General features: G+C 45.1%; 2 protein-coding genes across 15 annotated transcripts in view; one reads left to right on the top strand and one right to left on the bottom strand.

Moving 5' to 3' along the window:
- LOC135909729 (vasopressin V1a receptor-like) overlaps positions 1 to 19,871 on the top strand; it is a 295,126-nt gene extending 275,255 nt beyond the window's left edge. For all 13 annotated transcript variants that reach the window (XM_070531679.1, XM_070531677.1, XM_070531676.1 and 10 more), the window contains one exon: positions 17,136 to 19,871. In XM_070531679.1, the coding sequence (XP_070387780.1) occupies positions 17,491 to 18,723 (1,233 nt within the window). In that variant the 5' untranslated portion in view covers positions 17,136 to 17,490 and the 3' untranslated portion in view covers positions 18,724 to 19,871. The remainder of the gene's footprint in view (positions 1 to 17,135) is intronic.
- Positions 19,872 to 22,955: 3,084 nt separating this feature from the next.
- LOC135909685 (semaphorin-2A-like) overlaps positions 22,956 to 24,236 on the bottom strand; it is a 38,820-nt gene continuing 37,539 nt past the window's right edge. For both annotated transcript variants that reach the window (XM_065441718.1, XM_065441726.1), the window contains one exon: positions 22,956 to 23,151. In XM_065441718.1, coding sequence (XP_065297790.1) covers positions 23,106 to 23,151 — 46 coding nt within the window. In that variant the 3' untranslated portion in view covers positions 22,956 to 23,105. The remainder of the gene's footprint in view (positions 23,152 to 24,236) is intronic.

Raw genomic sequence — 24,236 nt, 5'->3', positions numbered from 1 at the left:
CTATTTCAGCTCACTGCATTAATCGCGGTCCGAAGCTGCAAATCTTGCAAGACGCAGGCCCTGACCTTTACGGTTCCAATTAGTTTCACTTTCATTTGCATGCGATGGCGCCCAGAGGAGTCTGGATACAATGAAGCATAACGGACGTCACCGATTTCGTCGCTTCGTTTCGTTTTTTGCTCGTGTCCTCACAACTACGTCAAAGACGACGGGAAGGGAAAGGAAGGAAACACATATAAAATATACCACGTGTATGAGAAAGTAAAGCACGTGCTGGGTTTTCTCGGTATTGCGATTCTTCGCCTCCAAGCAGAGTGATAATTAATATCATGCTTTTTACCATGTTAGTTATTTGTTTTGTTAAAATATGAAAGGATCATGGTTTGAGCAAGGCATGCGTAATAAAAGGTCCGCGCGGTGCATCAGCGTTTTGATAATGAGCTGAAGCAAGTCTCGTTGCTGTTGCTAGTGGCCTCGGATTTCTATTTTGAGTTAGACAATTGGGATTTCATTTTCCCTCATCTCGTCACCTGCTTCTCCACTTTCAAACGATCGAAGCTGTGTCAAGTCAAATGCACTGACGAAAAAACAAAATAGAGCTTGCGTAAGAACTAGACGCTGCTCACTTCCTATACTGTTACCACGCTAAAGGAACACTCAACCAAAAGCCTCAAATGTCGCTTAAAACAGCAATGGCGGCCGCGACGACAAATAAGGCAACAATAGCTGATATTTTGTTAACAATAATAATAAGGCGACGGAGCTAATATTTAGAGGTAATCAGCCAAACGATCGAAACGCAGCGATTAACACAAACGCTGCCGCGAACCAGTCACGCTGGTTTACTAGAGTATCGGCACACTTTCGCAACCCTTGTGCAGATAATTTTGCAGAATGTCAAGCATTCAACTCTACGTCACGGTAATATGCTAGTGATGTCACGTTATAAACAATTATCCAGGGACGCGAGGTCTGGTTCACTGGTTCCTAGGCTTCTTTTGTAACGAAGACTGAATGATCGGTGACACATTTTCCCTTTTGGGTTCGTTGCTTAGGAAAATAATTTTCGGTAATTCTTTTATATTGTTGACCTTGGATCAGATAATGCCTGCTATGCTATATTTCGAAATATTCAGTCTTGAGTTCAGAATTAGAACTGCCCTTTCCTGTGTCCAGAATGTTCTTGATGTTATGGCTCGCTTGGTAAGATCAACCGCTGCTTTTTTTTAATTTCTCCTCTACTTGCTCTTTAATTCGTAACGCGGTGTGCCACAACTTCGCTGTTGTGACACACACACGCGCGCACACACACGCGCACACACGCACACACGCACAGACACACGCACAAGGACGCACGCACGCACACACACGCTACATCTAAGCTGCACAGTAATTGATCACGCCTGTGCTGGGCATTACGGGCTAAACTGCATTTTTTCATTCTATTTTTCATCATGCACTTCTCGCAAAACATCATAGAATTCCTGCGACAGGCAACGCAGGCATCAAAACTAGGTGAGCGAACGCATAACCTCCTCAACTAACAAATTTTTTCGAACAGTCACTTCCGTCATAACCGTAGGAGGCTTTCACTTTCTCACAGATTTGCCGTGCCACTGGATATGTGCCTCATCTTCTTGTTTCATCTTTCACGGCATTTCGTTGCTGCTGGTATGCCGCGAAAACTATTCTTTTGCCAGTATTCCCAACACGATTCAAATCAGCAGCTCATGATCGAGAGTTCTGTCTGACGCGATTCTTTGTTTCCTTTTGCGAGCATATACGTGGCGTCTATGTTTTATGCTTCAGTCCGCGCATACGCGCTAGGGCGAAATGGGAGCGAACGACCTGCATACAAATCATGCCGCGGTGTGAAGCAACGACGTGCGTTTTGTTCGCCCGGATCCCGCAACGACGCGGGTCGATGAGACGCCACCCCAAATTTGTTTGTGCCGCGCATAACCTTATAGCGACGCATTGCATGGGTGGTTACCCGCTCCCTTCGAGAACACAATAGGAAAAGAGAGAGCGGGAGGAAAAGGAATGCAGGGCAGTTAGTGGGAAAGGGATGTAGGAGTGAAAGACGGAGAGAGACGACAGGAATCTAGCATTATTCGCAAGCGCTAAACAAGCACAGGAATGTTTCGCTTTGGTCTCCACGTAGGAAGAATTGATTGATTGATTGATTGATTGATTGATTGATTGATTGATTGATTGATTGATTGATTGATTGATTGATTGATTGATTGATTGATTGATTGATTGATTGATTGATTGATTGATTGATTGATTGATTGATTGATTGATTGATTGATTGATTGATTGATTGAAGGTTCCAGAACAACAACTGTAGATTACAAGAGATGCCGTGGTAGGAGGACCCAGATTAACTTCGACCACCTGCCTCTGGGTTTCTTGACGTGTCCTTAAATCTAACAGCAGTGGCGCTTTTGCATTCCCTCTGCGTTGGCATGCGGCTACTGAATCCAGGATTAGAAGCCGCGACCTAGTGCTCAACAGTAGTGCGTCATAGCTACTGAGCACCGCCCCAATCCCCCCCCCCCCCCTCTCCTTTACCTCCGCGGTTGGAGTGGGACATACTAAAGCCTCGATTTGCCGAAAAATGTTGGTGCATTTGTTTGGAACGACAGAAAAGAAAGCGGGATCGAGTTGAAAAAAAAAAAGATAGCGATAGCAGAGTGCAAATAAATTAAAGCAGGATGAAAGAAAACGAGGGAAAAGAAGGAAAGAATATAATTCAGAGCAAAAAAAAATAAGAAAAAAGGGAAAAAGGACGAAATTAAGCATGTACAAAACGATAGAAAGGAAGCTTTCTAAAGAATTAATAGGAGCCAGCCTACACAAACGCTTCTGCCACATTTCTCTATCGCTGAGAGGTTGAAAGGTGAAGCGACTCAGTTGCGCACGCACGCGCTCACACATGGCCTGCTTGGAGCAAACACGCAAGCGGTGTGAGAAAATGTGATTGCTCTGCTCGCGTGTCTTTGGAGACGAAGAGAGGTGACAAACGCCGGTGTCTTACGCAGTATCGACAGGTTCTGTTCAATCCTCAAGATGGAAAGCTATCTCCACCCCAAAGTTGCTCACCTTGTTAGCGGAATCAATGCCGGCTTTCTTTATTTTTTATCCAACGCTCACGTGGATAACCTTTAGTGCACCTTTAGTATAGCAACGCTGGGTAGCAATCGCTGCCAACCTCTCCCAGGTTTACATAACAGTATCGGATTAGAGAAAGTGGCGAACGTGGGCACATGTATAGAAACTACTTTGCGATAGAACTTGCCCAACTCTTCTGCACTTTGCTCGGTGACAAAGGCACCTCATTCTCCCCCGTGCGACATTACGCAAGTACCTAGAGAGCTTTTTCTACAGCGAAACTCTTTATGGCTAGGCTTCTGTGCATTTTTTGTTCTGCGCTTACAAAAAACTATCATCATCAGCAGCAGCATAAGCATCAGTAATGGCTCATACCCGCCTATGCAAATGCAAGCAAAAATTGCAATGACGCATCCCTCTCGTAATGGAGAGGATATATATATATATATATATATATATATATATATATATATATAATAAGAAGCCAACAAAGACACCAAGGACAACACAGGGGAAATTACGTGTACTTACTTAATGAATTGAACAAATAATAAATTAATGGAAATGAAATTGGTAGAGCATTGCACGTGTAATCCGAAGACGTGGAATCGTTCCCCACTTGAGGCAAGTTGCCTTTTCATCCACTTTCATTTTCATTAATTTATCATTTCTTTAATCCATTTAGTAAGTATAATTTTCCCTGTGTTGTACTTGGTGTCGTTGTTTGTAGGCTTCTTATGATATGATCATAACCCCTAGGTTAACCTCCTTTCTTCTCGTATATATATATATATATATATATATATATATATATATATATATATATATATATATATATATATATATATATATATGTGTGTGTGTGTGTGTGTGTGTGTGGGTGCGTGTATGTATGTATGTATGTATGTATGTATGTATGTATGTATGTAGTCATCCGCAGTCGGTCACGCAGGTGTATATAAACATATAAATAAATGTGTTTGCACCCTGGTTCAAAATTCTGTGGCACCTCTGTGCCGTGTGTTAAAGAACTTCGCTGGTTATCCACCTTCCCAGAGTGCAATGGCTTCCTTCTTTCTTTCTTTTTTGGGCAATCTTGTGGAAACTTAAAGCCACAATCAAATCCTCTACGCTCCTCTTTCCCTTCCTTCAATATGATTTTATTTCTTGTGTTTTTTTACTTATATCTTTCTGTTGCGGTGAAATGTCGTTGACATCTGTGCGAACCTCGGGGCCGTTCTCTTACACGAAGCGGAAAGTGTAGGCCCGACAGATCGGTAAAGTTTAGCGAGAATGCGGCTTGTCACGCACAAGCAATTGTACATACGAATGTTTTTTACAGGGCCTTCCTTTTCCTTCTGCATATCCTTTCCCTTTTCGTCGCCTTGTTTCTTTTCTTTCCATCTTCGCATGTACGTCGCTTCAAAACCCGGACACACAAGGGTGACGTTATCCTCCACAAAGCAATTTTCGCGTGACTGCGGGCGGAGTGGCAGGCTATGCAGGACGCACGAATCTAAGTCGCCACTAAGGAAATGGGAGGATTACGTTTCCTCTTCACCGCGCCGTCGAAATCTCGCATTTGCATTGCTGAAAATCCTAACATACACAAATGAATCAACGATTAGGGCTTCAGATAGGGGGACTGGCAATTTCTTTCTTTCTTTCTTTCACTATAAAGCGCAAGCGCGTCGTTATGGTTTTGAGAGCTCTTGAAAAAACTTTTACTCTGAGATGTTCTTTTCCAAATTGCGGGAGAACAATGACAATGACGAACTTTGTAGTTTCGTAGCACCATGGAAACGAGGTCTACCCCCGAAGCGATGTTAGAATCTCTTTCTCTTTAGTCCTTTATACAGCTTAGGCGTGGTCTGAGCAACGCCTTTGCGAATACAAATAAGGGCTATGTGCAAGCGATAAGTCTCGTGGCAACCTTGCTGAAAACAACGGTCACTGAGATTAGTAAACAGAGACATGAAGTACTTCTTTCTTTTTTTTTTCGTGTAATGGCTCCACACCGTCAAGTTTGGTCTTGTGCGCTGTGATTTAGTAAAAAAAAGAACTGCGGAAGATTGTACGCATTATTGTTGTGCATGCGAATGCTATGGTAGAAACTCACAAATCTATTCTCTTTGTCCCGACAAATGCCGGTAACTTTTCTTACCGCTTCCTCAAAGAGAACAAACAATAACAACAACAGAAAGCAAATAAGTCGATCTGCAACGTAGGTGGACACAGGTTTTATAAAATCAGCAACTGCCAAGTAAGCTTCTTATTTATTTTCATTTCTTAAAAGCAACATAATCAAAATATTAGCCTGCGCTAATGTTCTTACGCTGGGCATACGCTGGCCTCGCTTGCAGCAGGGAGTCTATATGGAAAGGTGGAAAACACACTCGAATGGCTGATAAAAAAAAACGATGTTTTAAAGGCAGTGTGGCACTTTGTCGCAGTAATTCCTGGCGTTAGCGCGATTCAAGTATGCGTGTTTGCATAAATTAGTGACAAAAAGGTTCAGTTTCAAAAGTTATGAGAAAGAAGGAAAGAAAATAAAGTTTCTTAGCTTCCCGACAACACATGGGTATTGCGGTGCCATCGGGGTTCGTTAGATGTCTTGGCGCTTCCTAAAACTTCGTTGGAGTCCATGCTGTCGGACATTGGGCTTGGAAACAACAGCAGCGGCTCGTCGAAAGCTAAGAACAGGATAAGTGGAAGATACTTTCCTGTGAGGTCCACAGTAGTCGCGTGAAAGCGCATCGTTATAATTCCACCAAAAAGGAATAAGAAATCGGCACTGAGCCAGCGGTTCAGTCAAGGAAATGTTACACCCTTTGGGGCTTATCCTGTCTCCAAAGAATAATCATTTATCTTCAGTGCCTTTCTTTACTGTTATGTGTGGCCATTATATTTAATTCACGAAAGACATGCGCCTACCAACGTGACAGCGTTCCTGACAAGAAAGTAGACAGCGAGTAGAGAGCACGGAGTATTAAAGAAAGGGAACGCACGTAAGACAGCTGGCCGATCATTGTTTGGGTACAACATAAGCCTCAAAGAGCACAACGGAGTGTTTCTTTTTGTTTAGTGTTGTATAAAGTGTAGCAAACATATCGTACAATGGTCATACCTGGTCGAATTGAAGGAGAGAGCGAGGAAAAGCAACATGGCTATAACATTAGCTTACTACTTCCGCCACCACGCGATCCAGATTATTTATACATTTGCGCTTGCTACCACACCGTCCACTGTGTCCAAAACGCGATGGACATTGTTACGATGAACACGTAGATGCATTGTTCCGGTTCCCGGACTAACGGATATAACGGGCACGCTGGGTAGATGGACGAGCGAGAATGCTCGCTGTGCCCGACTTTTCTCGCTAATATTGAGGCACCACGAGAGCCTGGACCACCGCGGCGACGTGCCCGAAATCGCCACTGAGATGAGACAGTGATATGAACACACTGGAACGCCTTGTCTCTGAGTAACGCGTCTCGACTCACTGTTTCTCCTCCTCGTTTCAGGACAATGGAAGAAACGCCCCCAGGCGCAATGCAAGTGGCCGCGGTTTCGCGATTTTGGGCGCTGTCGTATCTGTTGTACGCGCACCCACAGTCTGCTCAGGGGCGACAGACGGTTACAGCGACGCCGGACAAGCGCGCGTTCGTTTAACATCGACGCATCGCGTGCTGTGCGTCTGATAATCAGCCGGAAGTTGGTTCAATTTTCTTTTACTGATGACGACAGTTCGTTGCTGATTCGTCGTCGTCCTCGTTTTTGTTACTCTCGTCGTCATCACCATCGATGTCGTTTCGAACGTAATATCCACGTGATTTTCTCGCTATTTTCGATGTTGTCATCAAGGGACAGATTGGTGAAGCGTTCGTCCTGGCACGTTAGAGTTGAAGTTAAACCAGGAGAGGGTCGAGGATCTGTTCCCGCTAGATTTGGACGCTTCCGGTAGAAGAGACGCTGCCATACTGCGCTACTAATAAGGAAGTACAATAGAGTTGTGTTGCCCATTCAACCTATGCCCGTCCGTCTCTTAAGTAACGATCGTCACTAACAGGCTGATCAGGAAGTTACAATCAAAAGAAGGCGATCGGTGGACTATTACAACTCAGAAAGGTTGTAAAAGGACCGACCACTCTTTTATATGTCCACCCTCTTTTCAGGGGATGTGTTCATATCATTATTATCTCGATTTGCATCCCTATCATTCGGCCACTGAGCACATAACCTATCATCCGGTGTAAACAAAGGCGGAAGGGACGGCTAGGCGATGCCTCCGTGATCACCCATGCATTATTTTCGAAGCTAAGCGCGTTATGTATTATCCGGATGGACTGTTTAGACATTTTTTTCCAGTAAATGACAATGCGAACACTAGGACATGATTACGACAGCAACACTCTGACTATACATTATTAGTAACTGCGCACTATCCACACGACACATATTCGCCAATATGTTATAGTCAACACGCCGTGGTTGCTTAGTGGCTATGGTGTTGGGCTGGTAAGCACGAGGTTGCAGGATCAAATCACGGCCACTGTGGCCGCATTTCGATGGGAGCGAAATGCAAAAACACCCGTCTACTTAGATTTAGGTGCACGTTAAAGAACCCCAGGTACTCTAAATTTCCGGAGTCCCTCATTACAGCGTGCCTCATAATCAGATAGTGGTCCAGGCACCTAAAACTTCTAATTTAATTTTGAAAGTTGCAGTCAGTTGGCGCTGTGTGCTGTAGACTGCTACCTAAAGCAGCACAAAACACGAACACAGTTCCATATAAACAAATTGCCTCACGTACATATATGCCGCTGAATGTACATAAATTGTCCGTGGTACGGTCAAAGTACACGATGCGTGCTTGAGATAAATCCAATAGGTTCTCGGCTGCTAGTATTACATATCTGCATGGATGCTGCTTTTGCTGCCCAGACAAGCGTAACAATCTTTTCGGGAACTGCTTTCCTCCTGCAAGAGCCAGGGAACTGCGGCACAGTGTTGCCGCATCCTTGGCGACCTCGCGGAGCTTTCCTCGTCATTTACCACCAGGTTTATTTCTCTCCGGAGAGTACTCACGTATTCAGGAGATAATTCCCGCACAGCTTTTATTTTCTTAGTACGTTTTTCTTTTCTTTTTCTTTTTTTTTCTCGTTTTTATCAACTTCCTTCATTTCTTCTAGAACTCCGCTAAGTCCACCACATTAATAGCGTTTGTTCATTGCATCGTTGGAGCTGCGTAGTATAAGAGGTGTGAAAAAAAATAAAAACAAGAGAAAAACATTGTAAGGTTCACAATCTTTGCACCAAAGAGCCTTATCCTTGCGGACATTTTTACATCAGTCTGAGATGTGCATCATAAAATTTGAAAAGATAGCAAATGCAGCCTTTGCGTACGCCACGTCGCAAGGCGACTTACGGCACTCGTGAAGCCAATATAACTCATTGACACTTTTGGCCGTCACGCAATGCTCACCGTTTATCGTACCTCAGGGGTTCTCTTTCTGTCTTGCGAAGATGAATCATTCTTGCTAGCTTTCTCATTTTTTTTTCTTTCAGCTCCTGTCTATACCATTTTATTTTATTTATTTATTTTTGCGAAGAAAGAGAGAAAGAGAGCGAGGGGGACGTAGTGAACTAGTTAATGCAAACTTAAGGGAATTGAGACAATGGCGTAAGCACCTCGCATCTGTTTCCGTGTACACGTTGAAGTGACAGATTCTTAGAAAGCTCCGTAACAATGTTGGACCTGCTGCGTGATGAGTTGTGTTCTCTCCGTGCAGCTCGGCATTTTTCTCCCACTGCGTCACTTGAGGTGAGAAATAATTTATTTTAATTAAAAAGAACTGCAGACTTCTCTCTAGCTCTCTCTCTCTCTCGCTTCCTGACTCTGCCTTCTTCGTTCCTTTTCTTTCTACATCCCAACCACAGCGCTCCACAGAAGGAACAAAGAATTCTTGAACATGGCTGCTATGATAAAGTACCCCGCCAATGTTCCTTTCATGGCACTGATTGTACCTTATCCGAAATTGACTACACCGGCCACGCAGTCTCAGAAATCTCTATCTCTCTCTTTAAAGCGAAGTTTTCTTTCCGAACCTTCACGGACTTTTCTGACCGTGGCTGCTGGATCCTCCTAGTTTACATCAGGCTTTAAAAAATTCAAGGACACTTAGGTATTCCTACGTAGATGCATTTGAAAGCTTTGAGACGTCTCTCCGATTAGGCCTCGGTCTCGTTCGCGCATTCGCGTGGACGTCCAATGGAACCGGGCGCAGCTACTGACTGAGACGTCGAAGTCGAAGGTAGGTCCATTGGAGCGCACGACAGAACTCACCGAAATCACCGCACGACTGGCAGCGCCGGGACGCGCGGCGATATATATAGACCGGCCACACAGTTTCCGGTTTGCAGCGCATGCAACCATAATCTTTACCTGGAAACGCTTACGGCGAACGCTATGCGAAGACAAGCTTTCTGGTTCATCTTGTTACTTACCCCGCACGGCCGGCGCCGCCGCTGCCGTGGATGCGCGGAGGTGTGCGCCATCTGGTGTTGCTTCAAGGAACCCAGCGGTGTATGCGTATGCGCTTCCCGTTAGTTGTCTGTGACCACGTCCTTTTTCCAGGATCTCCGGTCGCGCCGCGGGATTTCCCGCGTCGTGAGCCATATATGCTTTCGCATTAAAAAATTGAATTACTCGCCTGATGGTGGGATCGAACCTCGGTCACCCAGCAAAGCAGCCTGACGCTCGAAGCAGGAGACCACTATCGCACGTGTATTCCCATTGTTGCCAACTGGCTTGTACGAGATGATCACCGCGTACGTCGCATTGCGCAATTAGGGTGTGCGAGAGAACACGTGCGCGCACCAGTTTCGCTTTACGCCAATGACGCAGGAATAAAAATGGGCACATTTATAGCCTCTGATTAACCGTTCCATGAAAGGATCACTGCACAGAGATTCCAAGGTGTGCGTTTGATCTGCATAATTGTTTTGTTTTTCAGTTTCTCAACATTTCGGCTGCTAACTAGTGCCCCGCGGCCTCGTGTCTTGCCTGCGCCGGCCGCATTCCGACAGGAGGAGATCGCTTAGTCAAACTGAACTGTCTCCCGCTCTCAGGCGCACTTTTCCTTTCCCAGCTCAATAGGGCGCACTTTTGCGACAGCCAAGGCTGACTTCGGCTAATAGGGCATCGAATTTTTCAACCTTACCAGGCGTGAAAACGTAAGATAAACTTTCTGCGTGAATGTGCACGGATTGAGATTTACATGGGCATTGACCAATCAGAGGCAAAATACGAGCGCTCTTACTACATTTATTTATTTATTTATTTATTTGTTTGTTTGTTTGTTTGTTTGTTTGTTTGTTTGTTTGGTTGTTTGTTTGTTTGTTTGTTTGTTTGTTTGTTTGTTTGTTTGTTTGTTTGTTTGTTTGTTTGTTTGTTTGTTTGTTTGTTTGTTTGTTTGTTTGTTTGTTTACGTAGTTCTAAATTACATATTTAGTAAATCTGTGGAAGAGTTTGAGATAAAGCAGTTTGAGTATTTCCTCTTTGGCCAACGGTAAAAACGGTGGTATCGAGCGAAACAAGTGCATAACTTTTACATTGTAGGCGCGTGAAGAGCGAAAGTTCACAACATTGAACGACCAATAGTTAGGCACGACATATTAGGTGATAATGAAATATTTAAGAACGCAAAACATTATTCGAGGTCACATTTTTAGATAAGGCATCTGAAAGGCTAGAAATACTAAACAAGTCAGTTTTACCGTGAATGGAAACGGTGTAAGCAAGGGGTCACTAAAAAGCGACAGCCTGGTGGCGAAACCATATCGAATTTCTGCTGCAGTCTCCTTCAAAAAGCGTCACAAATTCTGTGCTAGCTAGTAAGACTTGATAACAACGCTACAACTTCTGAATAACACCTGAGTCCGGGAACGTGCCAGAACTTTTCCTGTGCAGGGGTAGCTCAAACTACAATGAAAAATTTGACGCCACGCTGACGTATCTGCGGCCTTAGCGTATAATTTAAATATGAAGTTTCGACCACATTTACCCCACTAAAATTACCTCTTTTGGGCATAGGAAATCGAAATGGATCATTCCAAGAAGGCTGTGACAGTTTTAACGCACTTTCAACCTCTCTTTAGTACAGGGCGTTCTCCATGGCTGCGGTAGGTGAGCATTTCGAAACCCACCGCCGGCACCCACCGCAAAAAGGGAAAAAAATATGGGTACAGGCGCTCCCGAACTCGGCGCCCGGTAGTGTTCGGGGTGTACCGCCTGGAGGGTGCACCCGAGTGCCCTAGTTTCGACATGCAACCCGGAGGGGTGGTTATGTTCACTGGCCGTAATGTGGACACGGCTGCATTAATCACTAAGACATCTCTTTAACGTTCGTTTTAAAAATGAAGTTGCCCTGACAAAAGTGCCTGCACGTGAACATCTTTGCAAATTCGCCACCTTCTCAGCCGAAGCGAAGTTTTTAGTCAGAGACAGCGCTAGAGACATGGACAAGCGAGCACACGACACAGGCACCGTGTCCTTGTGCCGTTTTCAAATATGGAACCCTAATAAGCAACCTCAAGTGAACGCATTGCCAGCTCCATAGCCTCTATCACAGTGCATGTCTGTGTTGTGACGGAGCCCGCTTTCCGAGTGCGTGTGAGGTGCGTTGTACGCCTGCCAGAAGTGGCACTTGCTCGCAGACGAAAAAAAAAAAAAAGGAAGCCGTTCCATTGAATGTGACGTCGGTCTTCGTTGATCTGCTCTATTACAAAATTACGCTCCGGCTGCTTTCTAATGCGCGAAGGAGTCTGAAGGACGAAAATCCTGGCTCTCCACATAGGCGTCACGTGAGGACGAGTCACCAGCTGCTAATGACTCGCCGTAAATGAAATTACAGAGCGCGTGCGCCAAATACGACCCGAAGAAACGGGCACGTGTTCGACAACAACACTTCGCGGCTGTTAGCGAACAACAGCCAACTCAATTTACTGCGCGAACGAGCATCTCAGCGCTTCGGAAGCCCTATTAATTGATCGAAGCTCCGTAGTTTCTAGTACTCTTCCTAAATCGCGCGTGCTGACGGTGCTGTGTTTTCTCTTGACTTTAGCACGGTGATGGTAAATACTCCCGGGACGTGTTGTTTTGGCAGTGATTCTTAGTAGATCGGAAAGGATATACTAACAGAAATATACATTACATTATGACGTACCGATGACATATTCCTGGGTATACAAAATATGTACGGGGACCTGAATATTTGGTTACGCGTGTTCAAAAAAAGATTTTGCACTCACCGCTGCACTGTTCTTACTCAAATTTTGCAGAACGATTGCATTTTGTTGTCGACTTTGTTACACTTGGCACGATTAGTTGCCCGTTTTTTAAGACAGAAATGAGAAACTGTTATCTCCTATGGGAAAAATGGCGTCTGCTAAAGCCAGCCCTGGCACAGACTTGTGTCACCGCCTGCCGGCAGCAGCAGGAAGGTGCTGCTGCCGCGCAAGCGGCCGATTTCAATGTGCCTTTTCGTCTGCGAAGCAGCTCCTTCCTGCTGCTGCCTGCAGGCGGCGACACAAGTCTCGGCCAGGGCCGGCTTTTCAGACGCCATTCTTGCCATAGGCGAAAACAGTTTCTAATTTTTGTCTTTAAAACAAGGTGACTAATCGTCTCAAGTGTCATACTAAACGAAGCCGACCGCAAAATTCGATCGTTCTGCAAAATTTGAGCAACAGCAGTGTAGCGGTAAATGCAAAATCTTTTTTTGAATAGGCGCAGCTATATATTCAGGACCCTGTACAACATAACCATACGAAACAAGAGATAATCAAGCCAGATCGAGTTCGTACACAGACAGGCAATAAAGCGGACGGTGGGGAGAGGGGCGGCGTAGCTGTCGCGGTAACTGAATTGGGAAAGAACCGCATGTGTAATGCGGAATCTGTAGGCTTGAGTCCCGCCTTCGGCAAGTTATCTTTTCGTCCACTTTCGTATCCCCTTTACCTTACTGTTTCAACATTTGCAGTTAAATGTAAACACTGGCTTTACCTTTGTTTCTCTGTCTTTACTGTCTGTTACTTCGCGTGGTTGTGACTAACAAAAAATTGAGGCCTTCGTATCTTCGAACTTCTCCCTCTCGCTCACAACGGGATATTTGGTGCAGCATTCATGGTACAGTGTGGAGTAGATGTAGATGTAACATATAGAGTGGGTAGAGTAAACCTAATCTCTCATGAGCGCTAACGATGACAGGCTTTTATTGATGACATACTATTTCCCAATGTGTTGGACAAAATACATTGGCATTAAAGTTACTTTCGGGCTTCAATGCGTAAAAGAACGCTGTGTTAAAGAAAAGTAACTGGAACAAAGGTGCACCTTTTACGGCGAGCTTGATGGCGCGTATCTCCGAACTGTTGTCATACTGGAAAATAATTCCAAGTGGATACGCCTAGCAAACTCACCGACTACAATTCAAAAATTGCAATGTGCGCAGCAAGGTAATTCATGTAGAAGCTAATTAGTAATTTTTAATTATTTGTATACATGTTGCGATTTGAATAATCCAACTCATATTGAATAGATGTTGCGGCGAGTAATCCAACTCAAGGACTATAATCACGCTATCCGCAGCAGTCGATATCTTGAAAAATCCTGAAAATTTAAAAATTACCATCCCGTATGTTAACTGCGTGCAGGGTTTCTTCGTGGAACTTATTGCTGGAGATTAAGATTAACCATCCGTAGTTTGTGGGCTGGTTCTCCGTATCCCGGTACCTCCATGATGGCGAGCATCTGCTGCAGAAGCTGGAGCAAAGTACCTTTGGTGACACTACTGCTTCTTCTTCAGCAGTAGCAGCCGCAGCCGCGTCCGCTTGTTGTTAGGCCTACTATAGAGGATGAAAGCCTCTCCCAGTGATCTCCAATTACCATAGTCTTGTGTCAGCTGATATCTCTCACGCATGCAAACTTCAAAATTCTATAACTCCTGCTACTTCTCTGATGTCGCCCACTACACTACCCGTCTCTTGGCACGTACCATTCTTCATGAAACACAAATAGATTACCATTTATCTGCCCTACACATTACATGTCCCGCCCTACTCCATTTATTCTTCTTAATATAAACCGCTGTGTCGGCTACCCCCGTTTGCTTTCTAATCAACACCGCTGTCTTCTGGTCTCGCCTGTCATTTTTTGTTTCCGTTGCTCATTACACGCTCCTAACTTCTCCTTGAAGTTTCTGTGTTTTATAACCTCCAAGTTTCTGCCCCGTAAGTTAGTACCTGAAGAATGCACTGATCACAAGCTCCTCTTTCCAAAGATAGCGTGCTTCACTGGGTCTTCGAATGCTGGGCCCCAGGGCCGGGTTACATAAGGGGTAAGGCCGACTTTAGCTCGAAGTCTCAGGAGAGTGGTTTCCTCCATTCGAGTCAGATTACGCGCTAGGCAGCAGGCACATGATGTGATTAGAGCCCGTTAGTCCGGTCGCAGAAGATATTTTGGGCCGCGAATATAGAGCGGCGTCGGAGGGTAGGGAAGAATAGGTGTTGTCAGGTGGCGAATGAGAGTGAGTGATCTTGTCGCAACATTATCATTGTTGTGACCGTGTCAATCCTGCACCCAGTCGACTTAGATGGTCAAATGGAATGACATGTAAAGTCTACGAATCTCTTCACATATACGCATTCCTCTTTTTCGTTAACTTGTTTCAGCTGCTTCACAGCTTGTGACTTAATCACGCACACAAGCTTGTTTGAATCATTATAACAATTTCAGAGCGAAGGAAGGAATGAAAAAAGTGGAGAAGGAAAGGCAGGAAGGTGAAACAGTTTAGCTCAACCGGTTTGCTACCCTACACATGGGAGCAGGATGGGGGAGCGTGAAAGATGGGGAGGAGAGAGAGAGAGAGCACATAGCACAGCACACACATCGTCAGTTACAGTCCGTCATCCTTGCGTGGTACGTGACATCACTGTCGCAGCCACTTGTCCAAGCCCGTCTTTTTCAAAAACCGAAGTAGCCCCTTCGTCGCCTTCAGCTGCGATGACTTCTGTCGGCGATATGTGAAAATTGTTTTAACGGACAATGGTCTATTGTCAAGGTGCGCTAGAACGGAAGCCAGGGACTGTCTCTGAAAATTATAATTAGGACAGTCGCACAGAATGTGTTCTAGCGTCTGCTCGCAAAGACAGGCATTGCAGAGAGCGTTGCGGGCCATTTCAATGTGAAATGAGTAAGATTTCGTGAATGCCACCCCTAGCCATAAGTAATAAAGCAAAGTGGCTTCTCTTCGGCGGAGTCCAGTCGGCATACAGAAATGCATCAAAAAGGGCAGGTGGTATTGACGATTGCTCCGGTTAGTCTGGCTGCTTGGTGTGCACTATAGAGAGAGCGTGATCTCCTGTACAAGCACTCAAAGTCTGCTGGCTGCGTCGGACCGTGAAAGTGGTATGGCCTCTTCCTGTGTGTCTGCAAGAGCTGCCCGAGCGATGAAACATTACATATGTGCCACAAACTAGCATGCGCATACCTTGTGTACTGAAAAGCATTACGATAAAATCCTTGCAATGGCAGCAGCCTCAGCTAATCAGCATACGGGCGTCACACCGGCGGGACCCGTGGCATTGTGTAACACACTCGGGCGAAATCAAAATGAACGCAGCATGAGTCAAAGCGAATAGCAGTTTCTCGCAAATAGGTTTCTCGTGTTACCATGCAGTTTCACGTGGAATTCATGTCAGATGAAGAAAGTCACGTTGCTTGCCAATGCTTGTCACCCCCCCCCCCTCCGCCCATTTCCTTCCCTTCGAGTTGTGCCCCATGGAAATTTTGCGAAGCTTAAAATGCACACATTGCGAGGTATAGTACCAGCAGTCGCTGAAGCACACTTCACGCGAATTTTCTTCCGCGTTGGCGTTTCACAAAGTGAACCAGAGCAACCGATAACAATATGTGACACAGAAAACGCTCATGTATGTTTCTCTTCCTTTTTTTGTGTCATGCCTTTAGCTTAGCTCTTGCTCTGATACCGCAGTTTAAAAGGAAGGTTTGGCTCCGGGCCAACTCCACTTTCTCCATTCAAACACGTAAAGCCGATAAATGATTTTATAAGGCAACCCCAGGACCGATTTGAAAGAAATTGATTTTATTTGAGAAAGAAAATTTAATTCCAGTGACGGTAGAGGAATTTCTATTTATGGTCTATGAATGTTTTACAAAATTTCTGAAAACTCGTAAGATTCATAATATATTAAGCAGGAAGTTGGCAAATCCGTAACTCTGTACCAAAAACAGATATCGGGGTTCTGCAAACTGCATAAGTTAAACCGCCCAAAATAGAAAAAAAAATGATATATCAATCTACAGCTTATATGAAACTGTCACTATGTTTGCAATGCTATTACAGAAGTCCTGCTCACAAATTAGTGCCTTTGTTTTAGAGCGGTGTAAATCCATCAATTTTGTGTGCCTTAGATGTTTTAATAGGTGTTGTTGACAGAATTGATAGAATAGAGTTACAGAGTTTAAAACTTACTAGTACTTGAGTATTTTCTTATGTTGCAATATTCCAACAAATTTTATGAAGAGAATGTCAACCTAAACAAAAAAAACTGCTTGCTGCAGTCACCAGACTTCTTTTTACCTTCTTTTAAATCTAACAAACCTCATCAAATTCTGTGCTGTGGTTGCCGAGAAAAACAACTTCTTCGTTACGAGGTATTTAGATGGAAGCCCCCTAGCTAGAGCTTCCTCTTAAGAAGCTTATCTAGGCTGTAGACATGAAGGTTCGGTGAAAAGAAAGAAAGAAAGAAAGAAAGAAAGAAAGAAAGAAAGAAAGAAAGAAAGAAAGAAAGAAAGAAAGAAAGAAAGAAAGAAAGAAAGAAAGAAAGAAAGAAAGAAAGTTTTTATGGCGTTGCTTATGATCATGTTTCTAAGAGGTTCAGTTTTTTTCTTTGCCTGAGCTCACTGTACTGAGTAATGCTTATTTTTCTCTTTACAGGAGCGCTAGCGTAAGCTTCAGTACGCCCTAAAATCGGTTACCAGCAGAGGCCCCAGGAAAATCAAGCGGCTGAGACATGAAAGCCGGCTTTTCGTCGAGAGCATCGTATGAAGCTGCCGTGGATTCCTATTGCTCCCTCTCCGGTTTTCATCGCATTCACGCACGACTTGCAGGCCACGACTAAAAAGGAAGGTCTCAGTTGCTGATAGCGTCGCAAGAGGACCAAGCGGCAAGAAAGTGAAGCTGCCAGCGAGGACTTACACTCGCCGAGGAAGTCAAAATCTGTTCTTCGGCAGCGCAGCCCCTCGTCATTATTGTGGCCCATCTCGATGGTGATGGGGCGAGACCGACACCCATGCTGGGCAACAGCGCCGACGTTACCACGCTGTCGTCCGAACTCGACGCGCTCTCCGACAATGCGACGGCGCCGGAAGCGCCGGTCACCGCCGAAGATCTGTTCGGCCCGCTTTACGCCAAGACGCTGCGGATCGCGCTGCTCAGCGTCATGCTCGCGCTGTCGCTCCTGGGCAACTCGATCGTGTGTCACAGGCTCCTGACGTCACGGCGACACCGCATGTTCAAGGCACAGGTGCTCTTCCTGAACCTAGCCTTCGCCGACCTTCTCGTCACTCTGGTGACCATGAGCTCGCAGTTGGTGTGGGAGGTCGTGGGCCGCGTCTGGGTCGCTGGAGACGCCGCGTGCCGCCTGTTCAAGGTGCTGCAGACGTTCGCGCTGGTCTCCTCCACCTACATGCTGGTCGGCATCGCGGTGGACCGCCACTGCGCCATCTGCAAGCCGCTGGCGCCGGCGCCCAAGCCTCGCGCGTTGGTCGCAGCCTGCTGGCTTCTGTCGCTCGTTCCGTCCCTGCCCAACATGTTCATGTTCCGGCTCGTCGTGATCCGGGACGAGTGCTACTGTGCCTCAGTGTTCTACATCTACCAGGACTCCGTGGTCTCGCGCCAGGCCTACATGGCGTTCGTCTTCACGCTTGTGTTCATATTGCCACTGGTGGCCCTAGTGACACTGTACTCGTGCATTCTGTATAGGATGTGGAAGATGAGCAGCACCGCCACATCCCGGCAGCCAGGGGACGCTGTTTCGTCGTCCTGTGAGCGTGCCGAAAGCGCAAGGACCACTCTGCCCAAGGCGCGCCTGCGAACTCTTAAGATGGCGATAATTATATTTGTGGCGTTTATCGTGACGAACCTTCCGTACATGGTGCAGGAAATGTTGCTGGCCTTCACGCAGAACGTCTCGCTCGGGCCCCACGTGGTTGCCGTGTTCGGCGTCGTCTCAGCTTCGAACAGCGCCGTCAACCCGTACGTCTTTCTGGCCTTCAACGGCGGCGCCGCGGTTTTCGGGTGCGACGCCCATGTGCGCGTCCTGTGGCGCCGCCTGGCGTGCTCTTCGGGCTCGAGGCGCACCACTGCCACTTTTCGCACCGCTTGGTCGACTTTGCAGACTCGCAACAGGAGGCGCTCGCCCACGGTGAAAATGTTTCCTTCTCCCGACAACCTCGAGTGCGGCGAAGCGCAGAAGAAAGACCTAGAAAAAGACAGACTGCCATCACTGGGAGACTGCCTTTAGCTGCACGTTGGTAGTATTTATGCCATTTTATTTCTTGGGACGAGTTGCAGGCATAGCAGGCAGTTATGGCGCCTCCTGTTGCGAACTTGACTGCTCGTGGACACATCGTCAAGTGCATCTCTTATTGTGGTATTGAGAGCACCAGCGGGCCAACATGCACATTTATTGCGTAATGAGATGTTAATAGCAGGTATTGTGAGCGATATTCAACCTTACTCCGCAATCTTGCTAGTTATCGCAAGATTTCCATGCTAGTTATCACGTTGGCTGTGAATTTGCAAGCACAAAGATCAAAGGTGAAGCTTTAAAAGAACTGTATCTGGCTGACAAGAAATGCGTGAACGAAATTTAATGAGGTTCTGCAAATTTTTCGTTTACAGTTCCAAATAATTCGCGGCTTCGCATTTCATTCAAATTTTGATCTGTAACATCTATCGATATAATATTGTTTAGAGCTTATGCTAATGGTCCAACAAGATAGATATCGGAACTATTTCTGTGATTTCTCTATAGCTAAGTCCCAAGAATACAACGTCGCTGACAAAATCTCGAGATATAATGTCGAAAGACACAAATATCAGCTGTCTGGGCAAGTTCGGAGATCCACAGCAAATTTTTCAGTGCTGTATTTTGCCTGTAGCAAGTCAATAAGATGAAGGGGCGTCAGTAGAATCCACGTAACGACATGAAAGTCGGTGGCTCAGAGCCTGAAACGTAAACCAGAGTCACGTGTTTCTCAGACGATAGTATGTAGTTTTTATACTACACCAATGCCAACATCACCAGACTCAAAGCTCCGTATCTGGAGGTTAAAATTTAACTTAATTAAACTATGTGGTTTTACGTCGCAAGAGCACGATCTGAAAATGAGGCACGCCATAGTCAGGGACTCCGGAATAATTTGGACCAGCTGGGGTTCTTTAACGTGCACCTAAATGTAAGTATGCCACGGGTGTTTTTGCATTTTACCTCCATCAAAATGTGGCCGCCGCGGCCGGGATTCGATCCCGCGGCCTCGTGGTGTCTGGAAGTGGCTGCCTACTCGCCACCTTGTTTTTCTGAGCAACAGTGCCACATGGTGGTAGTGCTTGTAGCCAATGTAGTAAGGTATCAATTTGGGCTAGTTGGAATATGTGCATAAATTAAATCAGCGCGTATAACGGCGGGAACACGATAAGAGGGACTATGCAGGTCCGGTGTCTTTATTTCCGTGTTAACGTAGTTTATTTTTTATTTTTTAGCACATTTAAGCTATCCACGGTAACCATTTCGCCAAGCTTAAACATAAATCTACAAAGGCTGTTGTCACAGCTTTCTTTTCATTTGAGTACGACTACATCGAAGTTTTGAAGAGACACAGAATACTCGGTGTTTCAGAATGCACCAGCCATTTCCCTGCGACACTGTTCAAAGAAAATGCCCTTTTGGGAGATAGGGGAGGTTGTCATCGTTATGTACAGATTAATGTTTTGAGGTATCAAGAAAAATCGTATATTTAATTACCTTTGCCGGCGTGTCTTTATTGGCGTGTTTTCGTGTTCTTTCTAGATGTTCCTGTTAACTGCCTTCTTCACTTCCATACTATCAATGGCAGCGACTGGGCGTTAGGCAGATTACTATATATACTTCTCATTATTTTAGTACGGGCAGTGAAATCTGTTGTACACGTATTTTACGAATAAAAAAAGTTTTGTAGGTCTCGTTATCACTTAGTGTCCCTATTGAACTGCTACATCGTTGGTCCGCGTTGCTGTCAATGTTCTTACGACATGTTCCATGCCACAGCTTGTCTTTAGAAAAAATTAATTCTGGATTTTTAAGTGCTGAAACCACAATCTGATCGTAAAGCATTGAGGGACTCCGAATTAATTTTTGCTCCCTGAGGCTCATTAACGTGCACCTAAACCCAAGTACACGAGCAATTTTGCGTTTCTCCCCCTTCGAAATGCGGCTGCCACGGCCGGGATCTAATCTGCGACCTCGAGCCTAACAGCGCACCGCCATAGGCACTACACGACCGTGGTGGGTAAACGCATCTTAGATCTCCCATTGATGGCGACATGTCCGAGCACTGATATCGAGTCCATGCTGGTTAGAGTGAAAACAGTGCGAAACCAACAGTCGATGCACAAAAAAAGAAGATAAGAAATCCCGCTCAGCGTGATTTCAATCGCAGGTGCGCAGCACTTGAAGACTGTCAAAGCGCTGCAGAGCTTTGTGTCGAAGATAAGAGGAAAGCATATCGTGAATGTTGTGCATTCCTTCGCTATGCAGCTGTGAAATTTCTCCAACGGACCTGTCAGAAAAAAAAATTCATTATTGGCGGCTAAATTTACCGACTTTCCTAAATTGTCACGCCCGCCAAATGTTACCGTCGCTTCTTCGCTTATTCGTCCTTCTGCTTTATGTGAGGCGAAATCTGAATCGATAAATCGTTCGCACCTACTGTCGAGCTCAGAGACAAACTATGATGGCCGCCATAGACTAAGTAAGGTGGGATGATGGTGGTGAATTATTATTATTATTATTATTATTATTATTATTATTATTATTATTATTATTATTATTATTATTATTATTATTATTATTATTATTATTATTATTATTCATAGAGAGTGGCATTTACCAACTCACGGAAATTGAGACATATTGATCAACCTATCGTATGTTAAACGCACGAACACACGCAAAAGAAAAGAGAAATTGATTTCGCAGCCTGGTTCACCAAGAAACGTCTCTGTCTCACTCATTCTGCTCGTACTAATCTGTCTGCTCCAAATTCTTTCGCTATTATTCTTTAAAAAGTTACACACATTATTTTTTAAGGATACATTAGCCATGCTTTAAATGTACATTGCTAACAGTGAACGATTCTTGGTTGATAGCCCCAAGAGGTACGCGCCACAGATTCTAAGGTCATCCTCATTACCACCACCATCAACATTTACAAGCAAGAGACTCAGTTTGGCCGCATCAAACACATGTCGATGCATAGCCGCACAGTACAGAAATTCCAAATGTTTCACTTGCGACTCATCTATGATTACGTGTACAAATTGACGAAATATTGCGCAATCTGGCAGCAGCTCACCGGTTATAGCGTTGCGGCGAGCTTAAGTAAACAGGCGTTGCCGGCCACTTTGACCAAGTTACAATACTTCACAAAGCAGTGTTGGCTAACATTTCTTTTTTTTATGAACACTTAAAGTTTCACGTAGTATTAGTTAGCACTGTAGGAGAGAAAGAAAGCAAAACCTTATTTTTCGTTCTCCCAGAGCTGTCGTCATGAAGCTTCCGGCAGATTTAAAAATTGTAATCCCGCGTCTACTATAAGCGTCACATGCACTGACATCATTTAATGTATGTTTTGCAAATAACTAAAGGAGAAGTTTGGTACAAGATTACAAAAAGAAAAGAAATGAGAAGTCCGGGGTTTTGCGTGGCAGAACCACAATCTCATTATGAGCACACCGTAGCCGGAGACTCCGGAATAATTGTGACCACGTTGGGTTTTCGAACGCGCCTCTATATCTAAGCAAACAAGCGCTTTTTTTTTATTTCGCCCCACTCAAGGCGCGGCTGCTGTGGAGGGGATCGAGCCCGCAACCTCGAAATTAGCAGCGCAACGCCTTAAAGACTAAGCTACCGTTTCGGGTAGAGCACAAAATCGACACAAAATGCGCACTTTGATCTTACGAACACTTCGAGCTCGATCACTGAAAACTTGGTCGCTACTCCTAACTGGTTCGCTTCGTTCACTTCGTCAGCCTTTTTTTTTTCGTTTCGCGTCAGTCGAAAGGACAGGACTGCCATTTTTGGTACATTACACATAAAAACAATTCGCCAGTAATTATGCTTGTAACCATAGATAGGAAATAACAAGCTTGGTCAGAACGTCGCATTAAAAGTCAACCGTAGACAAATGCGCCTTTATTCACTACTGTTTGCGAGGAACGCTTAGAATGCCATGGCGAATTCAGCGTGGTCGCGTTCTTCTAATGACCTCGCTCAGCTTTGAGTGTTGCGCGGGCAATTAAGGAAAAACAAGCCTCTCACATCATTTGTAAATGACAAGAGAAACTTCATGGCAAGACTGCACTATAAGTATGATGTTTTCTTTCTGAAGTGCAGAAAGCTGGGCTAGTTGGAACTTGGGCATCTCAGACATTTCCAGGGCTTAGAGATGAAAGAAAAAATCACTTTACAAGTACGCAGGAAGAATAAAGAAACAAGAAGGAGTGTCTTTTTTTTTTATTATGACCCTTGGAATGCAGCGTATAGTTTATGTTTTGTATTTTTTTCTGTCTGCTTCTAAGTGATTATTTTTATTGCTGCCTTGCAGTGTAAGAATAACGACAGTAACAAGCGCCGACTATCATAGACTATGCTGACGTCGGCCCTCCACAAATTCGCAGAGCAGCCGGCGCCCTGAAAAAGAAAGAAAAAAAGAAAGAAATTTTATGAACAGAAAGGATTACATTTTATAATTCGTGGTATTAAAACGTGCTCTCCAGTGCGAGTTCCACGACTTCAGCAGCTCTGCCACATCAGTAGCATTACTCATTTGCCACGCATTATGCTCGCACCTTGGTCACATATTAATGACCATCGAGTGGAAAACATTTACCCAAAGGGTCTATAATGCTTTCGCATTTCCACACGCGAGCTTTCTTAAGTGCATCTACCGATTTTTTTATACAAAACTAAAAAGAATGTTTTCGCAAGTGACACACGACTGAGTATGTTGATAACCAGCAGGCGCTCTCGGGCATGACTAGGCGCAGGCATGAGATTAGGCAGCGCCCACGGCTGCCCTCGGGACGCCGACAAAATTTTTGAGGCGACGCGGTGGTACTTACGTCATATCCGCTAATCCCCAGGTGCGCGCGTCGTCTGCTTCCGTTATCTTTAAGAGCAGCAAATAGGAAATTTAGAAAACTGCTAGCCCTTCAGCATCGCCAAGATTTCTGCAATAGCGCGTACTTCTTTCTCGTAAGATATTTCGCCGCAGCATATATATACTTTTGTCGCAGCTGGGCTTTTAAAGAACGTTTGTCTCTGGCTTTGTCGAATCGGGCAGTGAGAGAGAAAGGTTAAGTGAAAGGCTAACCCGGTTGAGCCCAATCGGCTACTTGGCATTGGAGAAAGAGGACTTAAAGATGGTACGACAGAGGTGGAATCCGCAGTATGCACAAACACACACGCAATCAAGCATTAGTCGTTCAGTTCATCAAAAGTGGTCGTATATATAGGCTGCTACATCTCGAAAATCGAAGCAGCGCTTTTGTGCCTTTGCACACCGGAGACGCAAGAAGCCGCGCTCCCAGGACCTTCTCTTCAGTATAAGCCCGGTCAGCATAAGTGCATGGCTATATTGCGCTCAGTTTTACACAGACGATATTAGGTGGAGGACGGGACGTGGACAGACGTAGCGCAAACTACCAACTGATACCTTCCGCTACGTCCGTTCACGTCCCGTCCTTTCCTTAATATCGTCTTTGTAAAACTGAGCG

Source organism: Dermacentor albipictus, chromosome 1 (genome assembly GCF_038994185.2).
Source record: "Dermacentor albipictus isolate Rhodes 1998 colony chromosome 1, USDA_Dalb.pri_finalv2, whole genome shotgun sequence".
Classification (NCBI taxonomy): domain Eukaryota; kingdom Metazoa; phylum Arthropoda; class Arachnida; order Ixodida; family Ixodidae; genus Dermacentor; species Dermacentor albipictus.
This window is presented reverse-complemented; position numbering and strand designations above follow the sequence as displayed.